General features: G+C 49.5%; 1 protein-coding gene across 2 annotated transcripts in view; it reads left to right on the top strand.

Annotated features, from left to right (window-relative positions):
- nadk2 (NAD kinase 2, mitochondrial) overlaps positions 1 to 19,612 on the top strand; it is a 47,484-nt gene that overhangs the window by 15,598 nt on the left and 12,274 nt on the right. For both annotated transcript variants that reach the window (XM_052019509.1, XM_052019508.1), the window contains exons 4-6: positions 1,839 to 1,920; positions 16,045 to 16,128; positions 16,939 to 17,069. In XM_052019509.1, coding sequence (XP_051875469.1) covers positions 1,839 to 1,920; positions 16,045 to 16,128; positions 16,939 to 17,069 — 297 coding nt within the window. The remainder of the gene's footprint in view (positions 1 to 1,838; positions 1,921 to 16,044; positions 16,129 to 16,938; positions 17,070 to 19,612) is intronic.

Genomic DNA, 19,612 nt, shown 5'->3' with positions numbered 1-19,612 from the left:
GAGGACCTGAATTTAAGGTGAGGGGGGGAAAGTTTAAAGGGGATGTACGGGGCAGGTTTTTTTTAACACAGTGGTGGGTGCCTGGTGCAGGCTGCCAGGGGAGGTGGTGGAGGCAGATACAATAGAGGCGTTTTATCTGGGAGTCTACCTGACCCCACTGAGGAAGCCCGGCCAGTGAACTGGCAGGAGCTGGAGGTGAACGTCACCAACCGGCTAAGGTGCTGCACAGGACTGCTCTGAGTGCTGACCTGCAGAGGACTGGTCATAAACCAACTGGTGACCTCCATGTTGCGGTACCGCTTGGTCACTTTGGTCCCACCCTCTGCCTTTGCCACCAAGATCCAGAAGAAGCTGGAGGATCTCTGAGGTAACAGGAAACACTGGGTCTCTGCTGCGGTTCCCGATTGAGGAGGCCCGTCAGTTGCTGGTGTGTGTCCGTTCCCAAATGGTGACTCTCCACCTTCAGACCCTGCACAGACCCCTGTACGTTGAGCATCCTCCCAGATGGGGTGCACTGGTGAAGTACTTCTTTCTGCCAGAGGCGCTGCCATCAGGATGCCACGCGGCTCCTAGTGGCGAGTGTAAGCTGTGCTGCTCTGTGGAAGTTGCCCGTCTTTTACTGGGACCCAGTCTGGGACATGGCTGCCTCCAGTCAGAGTGCTCCCCTGCCGGCAGAGGGAGGTGTTTTGCCAGGGTGGCTAGACAAGGTCCAGACTGGACGGTGGAGGAGCAAGCGGCTCATCACTGGGGCTTATAGCTGAAGCCTCTGGCTGTCCCATCACAACAGGTGTCGAGAGGGATCGTGAGTGCTGGGCATTCCTGACTGAACTGACCCCCCACTCGGAATTGCTCATCAGACCCTCCCTGAGACCGACCCCACACCACACAGACCACATCTCAGAAATGCCGTGAGCTGTTCCACACTGTGTGGACATCTTCCCTGTACAGCTGCTCCTGCACACTCTCCCCTTCCTCACCCTCATCTGCTGTCTGGACACACCATGGTGGTCTGTCCTGCCATCTGGCAGTGAGGGGTCCCAGGGGAGGTCTCTCTCTGCAGGAGTTCTCCTCCTCTACATCAAGGACCTGGGGGAGAGAGTGTTACACAGATCAGTGCCATGTAACAGGTTATTAAGTTGGTTCATGGACTCCCCAGCCACCTGCCATTTCTGTGGCTGGGAGGAGTCTGTGTTCCATGTACACATGAGTGCAAGAGGTTGCAGACCCCGTTTGAGTATCTGAAGGAGCTGCCCTCAAGTTCTGGCTGCACTTCAGCCCCATGCTCCTGATCTTTGGGCACCTGGTGGGTGGAGGGGGGTGGGTCGGTCGGGGGACCTCCTCGTCAGTCTGCTCCTGGACGTGGCCAAGGTGGTCATTCATGGGTCCAGGCAGTGGACTATCGGGGGTTCTGACCCAGTCAACTGCCTGCCCCTCTAACGAGGATACGTCTGTGCCCGGATATCCCTGGAGAGGGAGCACCTGGTGTCCATGGTCTCTCTGGAGACCTTCTGGGGCAGATGGGTGCCACAGGGGCTGGAGTGTGTCCTGGGCAAGGAAAATCATTGTTTTAATTTGAATTTTGTTCATATTCTGACTAAAGTAATGTATAAATAAACTCCTTTACAAATAAAAGTTTAGACACAGAGTGAAGTTCCCTCTACACTGAGCGCCCCCCGGTGCATGGTCATGCAAGGAAGCTGGGGCTGGAAGTGAGTGGAGGGAGGCAGGGTGTTACTGTGGGGAGTGGGTGGTGTGTGAGTGGTGTGTGACTGTATTGGTTCAGGAGTTGGTGGGTTCCCCTCCTTCTCCAGGTCACTGACCACTCTGGTTACCTACAGGTGATGGTACAATGCTGCTCACGGCCAGTAAAGTCTTTGGGCGTCTCAAGCCTGTCATTGGAGTGAACACTGACCCTGAGAGGTAAGGCCAGGTGGGTGGTGTGGGCAAATGGGACGTGAACTAGGAGCAGCAGACTGCCCACCGTTCAGTGAGGTCATGCCTGATCTGAATGTAACCTGTGACCCCGTTTAACCCCCAGTCACCTCCCATCCCTTGCCTGTTGAGAATCTACCTGAACCTTCAAATATTCACAGACCCTGCTTCCACTTCCCTTTCAGCAAGAGAGGTCCACAGTCTCAGTCCCCAGAGAAAAAAATTCACTTAATTTCTGTCGTAAGTCATAGTCATACAGCATGGAAACAGGCCGTTCAGCCCAACTGGTCCATGCCATCCACAGTACCTTCTGAGCTACTCCTATTGCCCGGGTTTGGCCCATATCCCTCTAACTTTTCCTATCCCTGTACATATCCAGATGTCGTTTAAGTGTTGTTATTGTACCCGCCTCAACCACTTCCTCTGGTAAGTGGGCAACCCCTCGTGTTCAAACAGCGACACCTTGTTCTGGAGTCTCCCAGGAGGAAACCTTCTCTGCATCTACCCTGTCGACATCTCAGGATCGTGTGTGTTTCAGTTGAGTCCCCTCTCACTTTTCTAAACTCCACCAGGCACGAGTCTAGCCTGACCAACCTTCCCACAGTATGACAGCCTTCCATTCCAGCTATTAGACTGTGAACCCTCTCTGAACTATTTCAGGGCATTGCCATCCGTATCCGGAGCAGGATACTGTACACCAGATGTAGTCCCAGCAATATCTGGTGTAACTCAAGCTCAACCTGCTACTGTTATATTCAATTCCCAGCAATAAACACTAACATTCTGTTAGTTTTCCTAATCAGTCGTATCTGAACACTGGCCTTTTGTGAGTCATGGTCCCTCTGTGTCTCAGAGCTCGACAATCTCTCACTGTTTAGATAAAATGCTTCATTCCATTCTTCCTGCTAAGTGGATAATTCCCCATTTCCCACATTCTGCACCTTCCAGATCTTTGCCCACTCACTGAACCTGTCTACATCCCTCTGTAGTTTCCTTATGTCCTCTTCACTACTTACTCTCCTGCTTATCTTTGTGTCATCAGTAAATTTACACCCTCACACCTTCAACGCTGTCATCCGAGTCATTTATATAAGTTGTAATGAGTTGTGACCACAACACTGCTCCCTCTGACTCGCCACTCATCACATTTTATCAACCAGAGACCCAGCTATGTCCACTCCCTGTTGGCTGGCTAATCTCCCCATGTTACCTCCTACACCAGGAGCTTCTATTTACCACAAGAATCTTTGGTGCGGCACCTTATCAAATGTTTTTTTGGAAATCTTTAGTGCATCTTCTTCAAAGAACTTGAATAAATTAACAAAAACTGTAAAACTTTGCTTAATTTGAATGTTTCTTGGTGCCCTGCTATAATGTTTTTAATAGCATCCAACATCTGAACCTACAAGGGAAAATGCCATCTTAGATCTGGTCCTGTGCAATGAGACAGGTAAAATTAACAATCTTGTAGTCAGGGATCCTCTTGGAAAGAGTGACATGTTTAACATGCCAAAGAGAGATGTTATAGATGTGATGGGGGGGGTGGGGGAGGGGGGGTCAGGACCTCGATACAATCACTGTCACTAAAGAGGAAGTGATGAGCAAACTAGTGGGTCTAAAGGTAGACAAGTCTGCTGGTCCTGAGGGGATGCATCCCAGGGTACTGAAAGAAATGGCAGAAGTTATAGCAGAGGCATTTGTGATAATTTACCAAAATTCTCTGAACTCTGGGAAGGTCCATAAACCATAGAACCATAGAACAATACGGCACAATACAGGCCCTTCGGCCCACCATGTTGTGCCGCCCTTCAAACCACACCTAAGACTATCTAACCCCTTCCTCCCACATATCCCTCCAACTTAAATTGCTCCATATGTTTATCTAACAATCGCTTGAACGTCCAATGTATCATCCTCCACCACCACCCCCGGCAGCGCATTCCATGCACCAACCACTCTCTAGGTGAAACACCTCCCTCTGACATCTCCCTTGAACTTGCCACCCAATACCTTAAAGCCATGTCCTCTTGTTTTGAGCATTGGTGCCCTGGGAAAGAGGCGCTGGCTGTCCACTCTATCTATTCCTCTCAATATCTTGTACACCTCTATCATGTCTCCCCCATCCTCCTTCTCTCCAATGAAAACAGCCCTCGCTCCTTTAGTCTCTCCTCATAATCCATACTCTCTAATCCAGGCAACATCCTGGTAAATCTCCTCTGCACCCTTTCCAATGCCTCCACATCCTTCCTATAATGAGGCGACCAGAATGGGACACAGTACTCTAAATGTGGTTTAACCAGAGTTTTGTAAAGCTGCATCATCACTTCGCGGCTCTTAAACTTGATCCCTGACTTCTGAAAGTGAACATCCCATAAGCTTTCTTAACTACCCTATCTACCTGTGAGGTGACTTTCAGTGATCTGTGAATATGAACCCCCAGATCCCTCTGCTCCTCCACACTGCCCAGAATCCTGCCATTAACCTTGTACTCCGCCTTGGAGTTTGTCCTTCCAAAGTGTACCACCTCACACTTCTCCGGATTGAACTCCATCTGCCACTTGTCAGCCCAGCTCTGCATCCTATCAATATCCCTCTGCAAGCTTTGACAGCCCTCCACACTATCCACAACACCACCAATCTTTGTGTCATCTGCAAACTTGCTAACCCAGCCTTCCACCCCCTCATCTAAGTCATTAATAAATATCACAAGAAGTAGAGGTCCCAGAACCAATCCCTGCAGGACACCATTAGTCATAGCCCTCCAATCCGAATGCACTCCCTCCACCACAACCCTCTGCTTTCTACAGGCAAGCCAATTTTGAATCCACACGGCCAAGCTTCCCCAGATCCCTTGGCTTCTGACCTTCTGAAGAAGCCTTTCATGCGGAACCTTGTCAAACGCCTTACTAAAATCCATGTAGACCACATCCACTGCACTACCCTCATCAATCTTCCAGGTCACCTCCTCAAAGAACCCTATCAGGCTTGTGAGGCAAGATCTTCCCTTCACAAAGCCATGCTGGCTGTCCCTAATCAGTCCATGATTCTCTAAATGCTCATAGATCCTATCTCTTAGAATCCTTTCCAACAGTTTACCCACCACAGATGTAAGGCTCACCGGTCTGTAATTCCCTGGACTATGCCTACTAACTTTTTTTGAATAAGGGGACAACATTTGCCACCCTCCAATCCTCCGGTACCATCCCCGATGACAACGAGGACTCAAAGATCCTAGCCAACAGTTCAGCAATCTCCTCCCTCGCCTCACAAAGCAGCCTGGGGAATATTCCGTCAGGCCCCGGGGACTTATCTGTCCTAATATTTTCTAACAACTCCAACACATCCTCTCTTTTAATATCTACATGCTCTAGAACATTACCCTCACCTACACTGTTCTCAGTATCATCAAGACCCCTCTCCTTGGTGAGTACTGAAGAGAAGTATTCATTGAGAACCTCACCCACTTCCACAGCTTCCAGGCACATTCTCCCACCTTTGTCTTTAATCGGACCTACCTTTATCCTAGCCATCCTTCTGCTCTTCACGTATGAGAAAAAAGCCTTGGGATTCTCCTTAGCCTTACTCGCCAAAGCCTTTTCATGTCCCCTTCTTGCTCTCCTCAGTCCTTTCTTAAGTTCCTTCCTTGCTACTCTATATTCCTCACGAGCCCTGTCCGATCCTTGCTCCTTATACCTTATGTATGTTGCCCTCATCTTCCTAACCAGTTGTTCCACCTCTCTTGTCACCCACGGTTCCTTCACCCGACCATTCCTCACCGGGACAAATTTATCCCTAACATCCTGCAAAAGATCCCTGAACATCGACCACATCTCCATAGTACATTTCCCTTCAAAAATGTCATCCCAATTTACACTCCCAAGTTCTCGCCTTATAGCCTCATAATTCGCCTTTCCCCAATTAAATATCTTCCCGTCCTCTTTGCTCCTATCCCTGTCCATGACAATCCTAAAGGTTATGGAGCAGTGGTCACTGTCCCCCAAATGCTCACCCACCGATAGATCTGTCACCTGACCCGATTCATTACCTAAAACGAGATCTAATATGGCATTCCCTCCAGTCAGCCTGTCAACATACTGCGTCAGGAATCCGTCCTGGACACACTTAACAAACCGCGCCCCGTCTAAACCTTTGGCACTAAGTAGGTGCCAATCAATATTTGGATAGTTGAAGTCTCCTATTATAATAATCCTGTTATTTTCACATCTCTCCAAAAACTGCCTCCCAATCTGCTCCTCGGTATCCCTGCTGCTACCAGGAAGCCTACAGAATACTCCCAGGAGGGTAACTGCCCCTTTCTTATTCCTTTCAACCCATATTGACTCTAGAGAGGATCCTTCTACATCATCTACCCTTTCTGCAGCTGTAACAGTGTCCCTGACCAGTATCACCACCCCTCCTCTTCTCCCCCCCCCCCATCCCTTTTAAAAGACTGAAAACCAGGAATATTCAATATCCATTCCTGCCCTGGTGACAGCCATGTCTCTGTAATAGCCACAATATCATAGCCCCGTGTACTTATCCAAGCTCTCAGTTCATCTCCCTTATTCCTGATGCTTCTCGCATTCAAGTAAATGCACTTTAGCCCATCCACCTTACTACTTTTATAGCCTGTACTCTGCCTCTCCTTCCTCAAAGCCTCTCTACCTGTCAGATCTGCCTTTTCCCCATCCCCTTCTTCCTCTGACCTACTCCTCCGGTTCCTTTCCCCCTCACAATCTAGTTTAAACCCTCCTGAACCACCCTAGCAAACCTGGCCGCAAGGACATTGGTCCCCCTCAGGTTCAGGTGTAACCCATCCTCTCTGTACAGGTCCCACCTTCCCCAGAAGAGATCCCAATGATCCAAAAATCTAAAACCCTCCCTCCTGCACCAACTTCTCAGCCATGCATTTATTTGCCATCTCCTCCTATTCCTACCTTCACTATCACGTGGCACTGGCAGCAATCCTGAGATCGCTACCCTCTAAGTCCTGTCCTTCAGCCTTCTGCCTAGCTCGCTAAACTCACTTTTCATGACCTCATCCCTCTTCCCACCTATGTCGTTGTTACAAACATGAGCCACGACTTCTGGCTGTTCTCCCTCCCGCTCTAGAATCCTGTGGACCAGATCAGTGACATCCCGGACCCTGGCACTTGGGAGGCAACGTACCATCCGGGATTCATGCTCACTGCCACAGAACCTCCTATCTGTTTCCCTGACTATCGAGTCCTCTATCACTACTGCCTTCCTCTTCTCCTCCCTTCCCTTCTGAGCAGCAGGACGGGTCCCAGTGCCACAGACCTGGCTACTGCTGCTAGGCCCTGGCGGATTAGAAGACAGCGAATGTCACGCCACTGTTTAAAAAAGGATGTAGGCAAATGGTATTGGTATTGGTTTATTATTGTCACTTGTACCAAGGTACAGTTGAAAAACTTGTCTTGCACGCCGATCGTACAGGTCAATTCATTATACAGTGCAGTACATTGAGTTAGTACAGAGTCCATTGATGTAGTATGGGTAAAAACAATAACAGTACGGTGTAAATTGTCACAGCTACAGAGAAAGTGCAGTGCAATAAGGTGCAAGGTCACAACAAGGTAGATCGTGAGGTCATAGTCCATCTCATTGTATAAGGGAACCGTTCAATAGTCTTATCACAGTGGGGTAGAAGCTGTCCTTGAGTCTGGTGGTACGTGCCCTCAAGCTCCTGTATCTTCTACCTGATGGAAGAGGAGAGAAGGGAGAATGTCCCGGGTGGGTGGGGTCTTTGATTATGCTGGCTGCTTCACCAAGACAGCGAGAGGTAAAGACAGAGTCCAAGGAGGGGAGGCTGGTGTCCATGATGCGCTGGGCTGTGTGTCTACAACTCTGCAGTTTCTTGCGGTCCTGAACAGAGCAGTTGCCGTGCCAAGCCGTGATACATCCAGATAGGATGCTTTCTATGGTGCATCAGTAAAAGTTGGTGAGAGTCAAAGGGGACAAACCAAATTTCTTTAGCCTCCTGAGGAAGTAGAGGCGCTGGTGAGCTTTCTTGGCCGTGGCATCTACGTGATTTGACCAGGACAGGCAGGTAACTATAGGCCAGTTAGCTTAACTTCTGTAGTTGGGAAAATGCTTGAAGCTATCATTAAGGAAGAAATAGCGAGACATCTGGATAGAAGTGGTTCCATCAGGCAGACAGCATGGATTCAGGAAGGGCAGGTCATGTTTGACAGGAGTCTTTCTGGAGTTCTTTGAGGATATAATGAGCGCAGTGGATAGAGGGGAACAGGTGGATGTTGTATACTTGGATTTCCAGGAGGCATTCGATAAAGTGCTGCATAAAAGACTTATCCATAAGATAAGGATGCATGGAGCTGGGGGTAATGTATTAGCATGGATAGAGGATTGGTTAACTAATAGAAGGCAGAGAGTTGGGATAAATGGGCGTTTCTCTTGTTGGCGATCAGTGGTGAGCAGGGTGCCGCAGGGGTCGGTGCTGGGCCTGCAACTGTTCATGATATACATTAACGATTTGGAAGAGGGGACCGAGTGTAGTTTATCTAAGTTTGCTGATGACACTAAGTTGAGTGGAAAAGCAAATTGTGCAGAGGATGCAGAGAGTCTGCAGAGAGATATAGAGAGGCTAAGTGAGTGGGCAAGGCTCTGGCAGATGGAGTACAATGTCGGTAAATATGAGGTCATCCACTTTGGAAGGAAAAATAGAAGATCAGATTATTATTTAAATGGTGAAAGATTGCAGCCTGCTGTTGTACAGAGACTTGGGAGGGCTTGTGCATGAATCGCAAAAGGTTGGTTTGCAGGTGCAACAGGTTATCAAGAAGGCAAATGGAACGTTGGCCTTCATTGCTGGAGGGATTGAATTTAGAGCAGGGAGGTTCTGCTGCAACTGTACAGGATACTGGTGAAGCCGCACCTGGAGTACTGCGTGCAGGTCTGGTCTCCTTACTTGAGAAAAGATATACTGGCTTTGGAGGTGGTGCAGAGGAGGTTCACCAGGTTGACTCCAGAGATGAGGGGGTTAGCCTATGAGGAAAGATTGAGTCGTCTGGGACTATACTTGCTGGAATTCAGAAGAATGAGAGTGGATCTTATAGAAACATATAAAATTATGAAAGGGATAGATCAGATTGAGGCAGGAAGGTTGTTTCAGTAGAGGCTACCTCATTAAATATATTTAAGACACAGATTTTTGCTTAGTAAGGGAATTAAGGGTTATGGGGCAAAGCAGGTAAGTGGATCTGAGTCCACGGCCAGATCAGCCATGATCTTATTGAATGGCTGAGCAGGCTCGATGGGCCAGATGGCCGACTCTGCTCCTATTTCTCCTGTTCTTATCTTTGAGGTGTTGCAGTTTGGGAGATCGAATATAGAGAGAAAGTACACAGTTACTGGTCGTACCCATGACAGTGTTGACTGTATAGAGGGATCTTGGGGTCCAAGTCCATAGCTACCTGAAAGTGCCTGCACAGATTGATTAGGGTGGTAGAGAAGGTGTATGGCATGCTTGCCTTTAAGAATCAAAGTTGTGTTGCAGCTTTATAAAACTCTAGTTAGGCCGCATCTGGAGTATTGCATTCAATTCTGATTGCCCCATTATAGGAAAGATGGGGAGGCTTTGGAGAGGGTGCAGAAGAGGTTTACCAGGATGCTGCCTGGATTAGAGAGTATGTGCTATGAGAGGTTGGACAAACTTGGATTGTTTTATCTGGAACAGCAGAGGCTGAGGGGAGAACTGATGGAAGTTTATAAGATTATGAGAGGCGTAGATAGAGTAGACAGTCGGTATCTTTTTCCCAGCGTCGAAATCTGTGCTCGGTGTCAGATGTGGGAGTTCCCGGAGTCTCCCTGCCTCCGGGACGGCTACATCTGCACCTGGTGTGTTGAGCTGCAGCTCCTGAGGGACCGTGTTAGGGAACTGGAGATGCAGCTCGATGACCTTCGTATGGTCAGGGAGAATGAGGAGGTGATAGACAAGAGTTATAGGCAGGTGGTCACGCCGGGTCCACGGGAGACAGGCAAATGGGTCACAGTCAGGAGGGGGAAGGGGAAGGGGAAGAGACAGGTACTAGAGAGTACCCCTGTGGCTGAATCCCTTGACAATAAGTACTCCTGTTTGAGTACTTTTGGGGGAGACAGCCTACCTGGGGGAAGCAACAGTAGCAGTGCCTCCGGCACAGAGTCCGGCCCTGTGGCTCAGAAGGGTAGGGAAAGAGAGAGGAGGGCAGTAGTGATAGGGGACTACTGTAGTGATAGTGATAGGGCAGACAGGCGATTCTGTGGACACAGGAAGGAAACTCGGACGGTAGTTTGCCTCCCAGGTGCCAGGGTCCGGGATGTTTCAGATCGCGTCCAAGATATCCTGTAGAGGGAGGGAGAACAGCCAGAGGTCGTGGTACATATTGGTACCAATGACATGGTAGGAAAAAGGAAGAGGTCCTGAAAAAAAAGACTATAGGGAGTTAGGAAGGAAGTTGAGAAGCAGGATCGCAAAGGTAGTAATTTCAGGAGTACTGCCTGTGCCACGCGACCGTAAGTATAGGAATAGAATGAGGTGGAGGTTAAATGTGTGGCTGAGGGATTGGAGTAAGGGGCAGGGATTCAGATTTCTGGATCACTGGGGCCTCTTTTGGGGCAGGTATGACCTGTACAAAGAGGATGGGTTGCACTTGAATCCCAGGGGGACCAATATCCTGGCGGGGAGGTTTGCTAAGGCTACTGAGGAGAGTTTAAACTAGAATTGTTGGGGGGTGGGATCTAAACTGGAGAGACTGGGGAAGAGGTGTTTGGCTCTCAAATAGAGAAAGCTTGTCGACGATACGAGAGGGAGGACAGGCAGGTGATAGAGAAGGGACGTGCTCAGACAGACGGTTTGAGATATGTCTATTTTAACGCAAGGAGTATAGTGAAAAAGGCAGATGAGCTTAGAGCTTGGATAAATACTTGGAGATACGATGTGGTGGCCATTACAGAGACTTGGATGGCTCAGGAACAGGAATGGTTACTTCAAGTGCCGGGTTTTAGATGTTTCAGAAAGGACAGGGAGGGAGGGAGGTAAAAGAGGTGGGGGAGTGGGACTGTTGATCAGAGATAGTGTCACGGCTGCAGAAAAGGTGGATGTCATGGAGGGACTGTCTACGGAGTCTCTGTGGGTGGAGGTTAGGAACAGGAAGGGGTCAATAACTTTACTGGGTGTTTATTATAGGCCACCCAACAGTAACAGGGATATCGAGGATCAGGTAGGGAAGCAGATCCTAGAAAGGTGTGAGAATAACAGAGTTGTTGTGATGGGAGATTTTAATTTCTCAAACATCGATTCGCATCTCCAGACAGTGAGGGGTTTAGACGGGGTGGAGTTTGTTAAGTGTGTTCAGGAAGGATTCTTGACACAATATGTAGATAGGTCTACAAGAGGAGAGGCTGTGCTTGATTTGGTATTGGGAAATGAACCTGTTCAGGTGTCAGAACTGTCAGTGGGAGAGCATTTTAGAGATAGTGATCATAATTCTATCTCCTTTACGATAGCACTGGAGAGGGATAGGAACAGACAGACTAGAAAGGCGTTTAGTTGGAGTAAAGGGAATTATGAGGCTCTCAGGCAGGAAATTGGAAGCTTAAATTGGGAACAAATGTTCTCAGGGAAAACTACAGAAGAAATGTGGCAAATATTCAGGGGATATTTGGGTGGAGCTCTGCATAGGCATGTTCCGATGAGACGGGAGTCAAGTGAGGATACAGGAACCATGGTGTACAAAGGCTATAATAAGTCTAGTCAAAAGGGAAAGAAAAGCTTACAAAAGGTACAGAGAGCTAGGTAATGTTAGAGATCTGGAAGAGTATAAGGATAACAGGAAGGAACTTAAGAAAGAGATTAGGAGAGCCAGAAGGTGGCATGAGAAGGCCTTGGCGGGCAGGATTAAGGAAAACTCCAAGGCGTTCTACAAGTATGTGAAGAGCAAGAGGATAAGACGTGAAAGAATAGGGCCTATCAAGTGCAGCAGTGGGAAAGTGTGTATGGACCCGGAAGAAATAGCGGAGGTACTTAATGAATACTTTACATCAGTATTCACGACGGAAAAAGATCTGGGTGATTGTAGTGAGGCTTGCAGCAGGCTGAAAAGCTTGAGCATGTAGATATTAGGAAAGAGGAGTGCTAGAACTTTTGGAAAGCATCAAGTTGGATAAGTCGCCAGGACCGGATGAGATGTACCCCAGATTGCTGTGGGAGGTAAGGGAGGAGATGGCGGAGCCTCTGGCAATGATCTTTGCATCATCAGTGGGGACGGGAGAGGTCCCAGAAGATTGGAGGGTTGTGGATGTTGTTCCCTTATTCAAGAAAGGGAGTAAGAGATAGCCCAGGAAATTATAGACCAGTGAGTCTCACCTCAGTGGTTGGTAAGCTGATGGAGAAGATCCTGAGAGGCAGGATTTATGAACATTTGGAGAGGTATAATATGATTAGGAATAGTCAAGGGCTTTGTCAAGGGCAGGTCCTGCCTTACGAGCCTGATTGAATTTTTTGAGGATGTGACTAAGCACATCGATGAAGGGAGAGTAGTAGATGTAGTGTATATGGATTTCAGCAAGGCATTTGATAAGGTACTCCATGCAAGGCTTTTTGAGAAAGTAAGGAGGCACGGGATCTAAGGGGACTTTGCAATGTGGATCCAGAACTGGCTGGCCCACAGAAGGCAAAGAGTGGTTGTTGAAGAGTCATATTCTGCATGGAGGTCGGTGACCAGTGGTGTACCTCAGGGATTTGTCCTGGGACCCTTACTCTTTTATGATTTTTATAAACGACCTGGATGAGGAAGGAAGTGGCGGGATGGGTTAGTAAGTTTGCGGATGACACAAAGGTTGGAGGTGTTGTGGATAGTTTGGAGGGCTGTCAGAGGTTACAGATGGACATAGATAGGATGCAAAGTTGGGTTAAGAAGTGGCAGGTGCAGTTCAATCCAGATAAGTGTGAGGTGGTTCATATTGGTAGGTCAAATATAATGGCAGAATATAGTATTAATGGTAGGACTCTTGGCAGTGTGGAGGATCAGAGGCATCTTGGGGTCCGAGTCCATAGGACGCTCAAAGCGGCTGCGCAGGTTGACTCTGTGGTTAGGAAGGCATCTGGTGTATTGTCCTTCATCAATCAGGGAATTGAATTTAGGAGCCGAGAGGTGGTGTTGCAGCTACACTACAGGAAGGATGTGGAAGCCATAGAGAGGGTGCAGAGGAGATTTACAAGGATGCTGCCTGGAATGCGGAGCATGCCTTTTCTCCTTGGAGCGACGGAGGATGAGGGGGGACCTGACTGAGGTGTATAAGATGATGAGAGGTATTGATTGGGTAGATAGTCAGAGGCTTTTCCCCAGGGCTGAATTGGTGGCCGCAAGAGGACACAGGTTTAAGGTTCTGGGGAGTAGGTATAGAGGAGATGTCAGGGGTAAGTTTTTTACTCAGATGGTGGTGAGTGCGTGGAATGGGCTGCCGGAAACGGTGCTGGAGGCGGATACAATAGGGTCTTTCAAGAGACTGTTGGATAGGTACATGGAGCTGAGTAAAATAGAGGGCTATGGGTAAGCCTGGTAATTTCTAGGGTAGGGACATGTTCGGCACAGCTTTGTGGGCCGAAGGGCCTGAATTGTGCTGTAGGTTTTCTATGTTCTATGAAATGTCTAATACCAGAGGGCATGCATTTAAGGTGAGAGGGGGTAAGGTCAAAAGGGATGTAAGGGACATGTTTTTTTTACTCACAGTGGTGGGTGCCGAGAATGTGGGGTTGGGGTGGAGGCAGATACGATAGAGGCGTTGAAGAGACTCTTAGATAGGCACATGGACGTGCAGAGAACGGAGGGACGTGGAGACTGTGGGGAGAACGGAGGGACGTGGAGACTGGGGGGAACGGAGGGACGTGGAGACTGTGGGGAACGGAGGGACGTGGAGACTGTGGGGAACGGAGGGACGTGGAGACTGGGGGGAACGGAGGGACGTGGAGACTGGGGGGAACGGAGGGACGTGGAGACTGTGGGGAACGGAGGGACGTGGAGACTGGGGGGAACGGAGGGACGTGGAGACTGTGGGGAGAAGGGAGGGACGTGGAGACTGTGGGGAGAAGGGAGGGACGTGGAGACTGTGGGGAACGGAGGGACGTGGAGACTGTGGGGAGAAGGGAGGGACGTGGAGACTGTGGGGAACGGAGGGACGTGGAGACTGTGGGGAGAAGGGAGGGACGTGGAGACTGTGGGGAACGGAGGGACGTGGAGACTGTGGGGAGAAGGGAGGGACGTGGAGACTGTGGGGAACGGAGGGACGTGGAGACTGTGGGGAGAAGGGAGGGACGTGGAGACTGTGGGGAGAAGGGAGGGACGTGGAGACTGTGGGGAACGGAGGGACGTGGAGACTGTGGGGAGAAGGGATTAGGTGTCTTTAGTTTAATTAGTTTGGCACAACATGGTTGGCTGAAGGGCCTGTTCCTGTGCTGCACTGTTCAATGGTCTGTGTTGTACGGCAGATATTAATCCTTGTGCATGTCCTCTCCTGCTTTCTGCCTCTCCCTTTTTACTACTTTCCAATCCAATGAAACCTCATCCAAATCTAGGGATTTTTGGAAAATTAAAACCAATGCAGATGACACAAAGGTTGGTGGAGGTGTTGACAGTGTGGAAGGTGGTCTTAGGCTACAGGGTGACACAGATGTGTTGGTGAAATGGGCTGAGGAGAACCATAGAACAATACAGCACAATACAGGCCCTTTGGCCCACCATGTTGTGCCAACCTTCAAACCACTCCTAAGACTATCTAACCCCTTCCTCCCACATATCCCTCTACCTTAAATTCCTCCATATGCTTATCTAACAACCTCTTGAACTTGACCAACGTATCAGCCTCCACCACCACCCCAGGCAGCGCATTCCATGCGCCAACCACTCCCTGGGTGAAAAACCTCCCTCTGACGTCTCCCTTGAACTTCCCACCCACTACTTTAAAGCCATGTCCTCTTGTACTGAGCATTGGTGCCCTGGGAAAGAGGTGCTGGCTGTCCACTCTATCTATTCCTCTTAATATTTTGTACACCTCTATCATGTCCCCTCATCCTCCTCTCCAATGAGTAAAGCCCCAGCTCGCTCAACCTATCCTCGTAAGACATACTCTCCAATCCAGGCAGCATCCTGGTAAATCTCCTCTGCACCCTCTCCAACGCCTCCACATCCTTCCTATAATGAGGCGACCAGATGGTGTATAATGGCAGATGGAGTTCAATCCAGACCAATGCGAGGTGATGCACATCAGGAGCACCAATGATTTGTCAGCCCACAGCTCCAACCATTTGCTCAGTCCCATGTCCCTGGTCATCATTTCCTGAGTTCTTCTCTTCCAGTTCCTGTTTTCCGTCTGCTTTGGGGATGTTCTGTAGCACATCCTCCTCAAGGAAGCCTGGCCCACAAACTACCTGTTTAATTCATCATAATTTCCTTGTTTTCTGTTATAAATTCCCAAGACTCTTTCCAACCAATGTTCCTCTTGTTAAGTTTAATATCTAATGAGACTTGAGACACCTTTACTTCGAGCTGCTTCTTCTTCCTCCTTAATATTTTGATCGTTTTCTGAAGCCTTCTTCTGACTCGCCACCCCGTCTGCCCAGTTACCTGCCCTTTTACATTTGGTGCTGGCTTCAGTTACCCATGGATGGTAGTCTCCCCCAGAATTGTTGTCACGTCTGTTGTGTGTTGTGAAAGACCCCTTGGGTGTCTGACCGAGTCCTTCACCCAGTTTGCCTCCTCCAGCTCTGTTTTCGTGCCTCTATCAATACCCTTTAAGTTTAAAATGCTGTTTTTTAGACCCATTCACCCCTCCCTCCCCTGACCCCAGATGTCCAAGTGTGTGGGGAGGGATGGAGTGGAGTCAGGTGACGCTGGGGCTGTGGAGGGTGAGAGACTGGGGTGGGGTTGGAGTGGAGCTGGTTCTGGGGAGGGACAGGGTGTGGAGGGCGTGTGGGGGTTCAGGGTGGCGAGAGGTGGGTGTGGGGGAGAGAGGGAGGGGTGGGGGTGTTTGCAGGGCCAGAGGAGCAGTGTGTAGCCCCCCTCGTGTACTGCTGCATGCTGACTGGTCTCTCTGCAGGTCTCAGGGACACCTGTGTCTCCCGCTGAGGTACACTCGCTGTTTCTCCGATGCTCTCAGGAAGCTGCGGCAGGGAGAGTTCAGGTGAGGTCTCTGTCCTGTGTGCTTGCTGTCGAACCCTCTCGCCTCCCATGTGCGTTCCCTGCCCGTACAGCAGTGCCCTGCCCCGCCCTCTGCAACCCGCACTGTGAGGCCAAAGGTTCCGGATGTTGCCTGGTTTGGAGGACAGGCTCTGGAGACAGATTGAATGGGCTGGGTGTCCTCCCTGGAGAGGAGGGTGAGGGATGACTGAGGGGAACAGGCCATTCAGCCCACACTAACCAGAGGGCATCCATCCATATTAATCCCCTCTCCCAGCACAGGCGCATATGCTTCAGTGGTTCATTCAATCCCTGACAGGTTCATTCAACCTCACATATGCTTCCTTGTCCTTTTTGACTAAACTTCCAACATTTCTCGTCATCCAAGGTTCTCAGACCTTGTCTGTCTTCCTCACAGGAACTTGTTGGTCCTGAATTCTGGCCAGTTGCCTTAAACGATCCCCACATGCCATGTGTGGACTTGCCCACCAACAGCCGCTCCCAGTCTACTCTCCCCAGCTCCAGACCAATACTGTTGTATTTGCCTTTCCCCACGTTAGCACTTTCCCAAGATCCAGTCTTATCCTCTTCCAGAATTACCTGAAAAGTTACTGAGCTGTGTCCCCAAAATGCTCTCCCACTGAAACTGGGCTCACCTGGCCAGGCTCATTGCAGAAGGCTTCTCATGCTTTGCTTCATCGAAGAGACATTGCTGCTGACGGCAGTCGAAGCCCCACCTTCTTCCCAGCTGGGTGCAGGGAGTGGGGAAACCATCCCAACAACAGCACTGACCCACAGTCACTTCTCCCCACAGGTGGCAGTGGAGGCAGAGGATCCGGATCCGCTTGGAAGGAGTGGGATTCAATGCCACCCCCGTGGATCTACACGAGCAGCAGCTGAGCCTGGAGCAGCACACTACAGCCCATCGCAAGGCAACGAACACCGGTAATGCACAGGGTCCGCGATACGGGGTCCGTCACGTGGGTGATGCCAGATCAGAGAGGGACATGACACTTACAGATTGCAGACCAGTGAGTCTGACATTAGTGCTCATTAAAGTATTGCAAAATACAAATCTGTGGGATGAACCTACCCTGGACAGGCAGGGATTACCAATGGTCAGCACAGCTTTGTTGCAGGACATCCTATCTGACTAATTCACATTTTTCACGGAGGTAACAATGTATTGATGAGTGTAGTGCAGTTGTTGTGGTCCACACGGAATTCAATGAACTCTTCAGCAAGGTCCCATGTGGGTCACTGGTCCGAAAGGTCAGAGTCCATATGATCGCGGACAAGTTGGCAAATAAGATCCACAGTTGTCTTGGTCTAGGAGGCAGAGGGTGATGGTGGAGGCTTGTTTTGTGTTTGGAAGCCTGTGACCAGTGGTGTCCAGTGGGGATCAGTGCTGGGACCCTTACTGTTATATACATTATCCATTGGGATGTGAATGTAGGAGGTGTGGTCGGTAAGCTTGCTGGTGACACCGAGATTGGTGCAGTTGCCCATCTTACTGACTCATCAGCGTCGGCTGGAAGCCCAGGACTGGCCTCGCCGCCAATAATACGAACACTTCCCTTTCTTGTTGACCATTCCTACTACATTCCAAACTGCTGGAGGAACTCAGTGGGTCAGGCAGCATCTGTAGGGTGAAACAGACAGTGGATGTTTTGGTTCAAGATGAAGGGTCTTGACCTGATACATCGACTGCCTGTTTCCCTCCTCAGACGCTGCCTGACCCGCTGAGTTCCTCCAGCAGTTTTTTTGCTCCATATTCCAACATCTGCAGTCTTGTGTGTTCCCCCTGCTGTTCACGTACAAATTGTCACGGTGTGGAAAAGTAGTGGCATCAGACTCAGGCCCGTAATTACTTGGCTTCCTCTGCTGCCCTTGTTCAACTAAGGAACCACACCTGCTATTCTCCAGTAACCTCACCTGTGGCCAGTGACGATTTACAAACCTCTGTCAGGGCCCCAGCAGTCTCCTCCCACTCCTCACACTGCAGCCTGGGCTATATCTGATCAGAATCAGGTTTGTTATCATTGACATATGTCATGAAATGTGTTGTTTTGCAGCAGCAGTACAGTGCAAAGACATAAAATCTATAAATTATAAAAGTAAATAGTGCACAAAAAAAAGGAATGATGAGGACCATTCACAAATCTGATGGCGGAGGGGAAGAAGCTGTTCCTGAATCATTAAGTGTGGGTCTTCAGGCTCCTGTACCTCCTCCCCGATGGTAGTAACGAGAAGAGGGCATGTCCTGGATGGTGAGGGCCCTTAATGATGGATGCTGCCTTCTTGTCCTCAATGGTGGGGAGGGTTGTGCCCGTGATGGAGCTGGCTGAGTCTACAATCCTCTGCAGCCTCTTGATCCTGTGCATTGGGAGGCTCCATACCAGGCAGTGATGTAACCAGTCAGAATGCTCTCCACCGTCCATCTGTAGAAATTTGTAAGTCTTTGGTGACGTACTCAAACTCCTAATGAAGTAGAGCCACTGGCATGCCTTCTTTGTGATTGCGTCATTGTGTTGGGCCCAGGATAGCTCCTCGGAGATGTTGATGCCCAGGAACTTGAAGCTGCTCGCCCTTTCCACTACTGATCCCTCAGTGAGGACTGGTGTGTATTATCATAGAACAGTACAGCACAATACAGGCCCTTCGTGTTCTCCTGACTTCCCCTTCCTGAAGTCCGCAATCAATTCCTTGGTCTTGCTGACGTTGAGTGCGAGGTTGTTGTTGCGACAACCAGCTGATCTCTCTCACTCCTGTACACCTCCTCATCACCATCTGAGATTCTGCCAACAACAGTGGTGTCATCAGCGAATGTATGGATGGCGTTTGAGCTGTGCCGAGCCACACTGTCATAGAACCATAGAACAATACAGCACAATACAGGCCCTTCGGCCCACCATGTTGTGCCGACCTTCAAACCACTCCTAAGACTATCTAACCCCTTCCTTCCACATATCTCTCTATCTTAAATTCCTCCATATGCTTATCTAACAATCTCTTGAACTTGACCAACATATCGGCCTCCACCACCACCCCAGGTAGCGCATTCCATGTACCAACCACTGTCTGGGTGGAAAACCTCCCTCTGACATCTCCCTTGAACTTCCCACCCACTACCTTAAGGCCATGCCATCTTGTTTTGAGCATTGGTGCATCATGAATGCAGAGAGAGTAGAGCTGACCCTTGGATTTATCCAACTTGAAGCTGTTGAGACCTGGAATATTTTTTATCCTTTTTAATGATGACATAGAACATAGAACAATCACAGCATAATTCAGGCCCTTCGGCCCACAAAGCTGTGCCGAACATATCCCTACCCTAGAAATTACTAGGCTTACCCATAGCCCTTTATTTTACTCAGCTCCATGTATCTATATGACACTCTTGAAAGACCCTATCGTATCCGCCTCCACCACCGTTTCCGGCCGCCCATTCCACACACTCGCCACTCTCTGAGTGAAAAACTTACCCC

The sequence above is a fragment of the Pristis pectinata genome, chromosome 7 (assembly GCF_009764475.1).
Source record: "Pristis pectinata isolate sPriPec2 chromosome 7, sPriPec2.1.pri, whole genome shotgun sequence".
In the NCBI taxonomy this organism is placed as follows: Eukaryota; Metazoa; Chordata; class Chondrichthyes; order Rhinopristiformes; family Pristidae; genus Pristis; species Pristis pectinata.
Note: the sequence above shows the minus strand (reverse complement) of the source record. Positions and strands in the feature narration are given on the sequence as shown.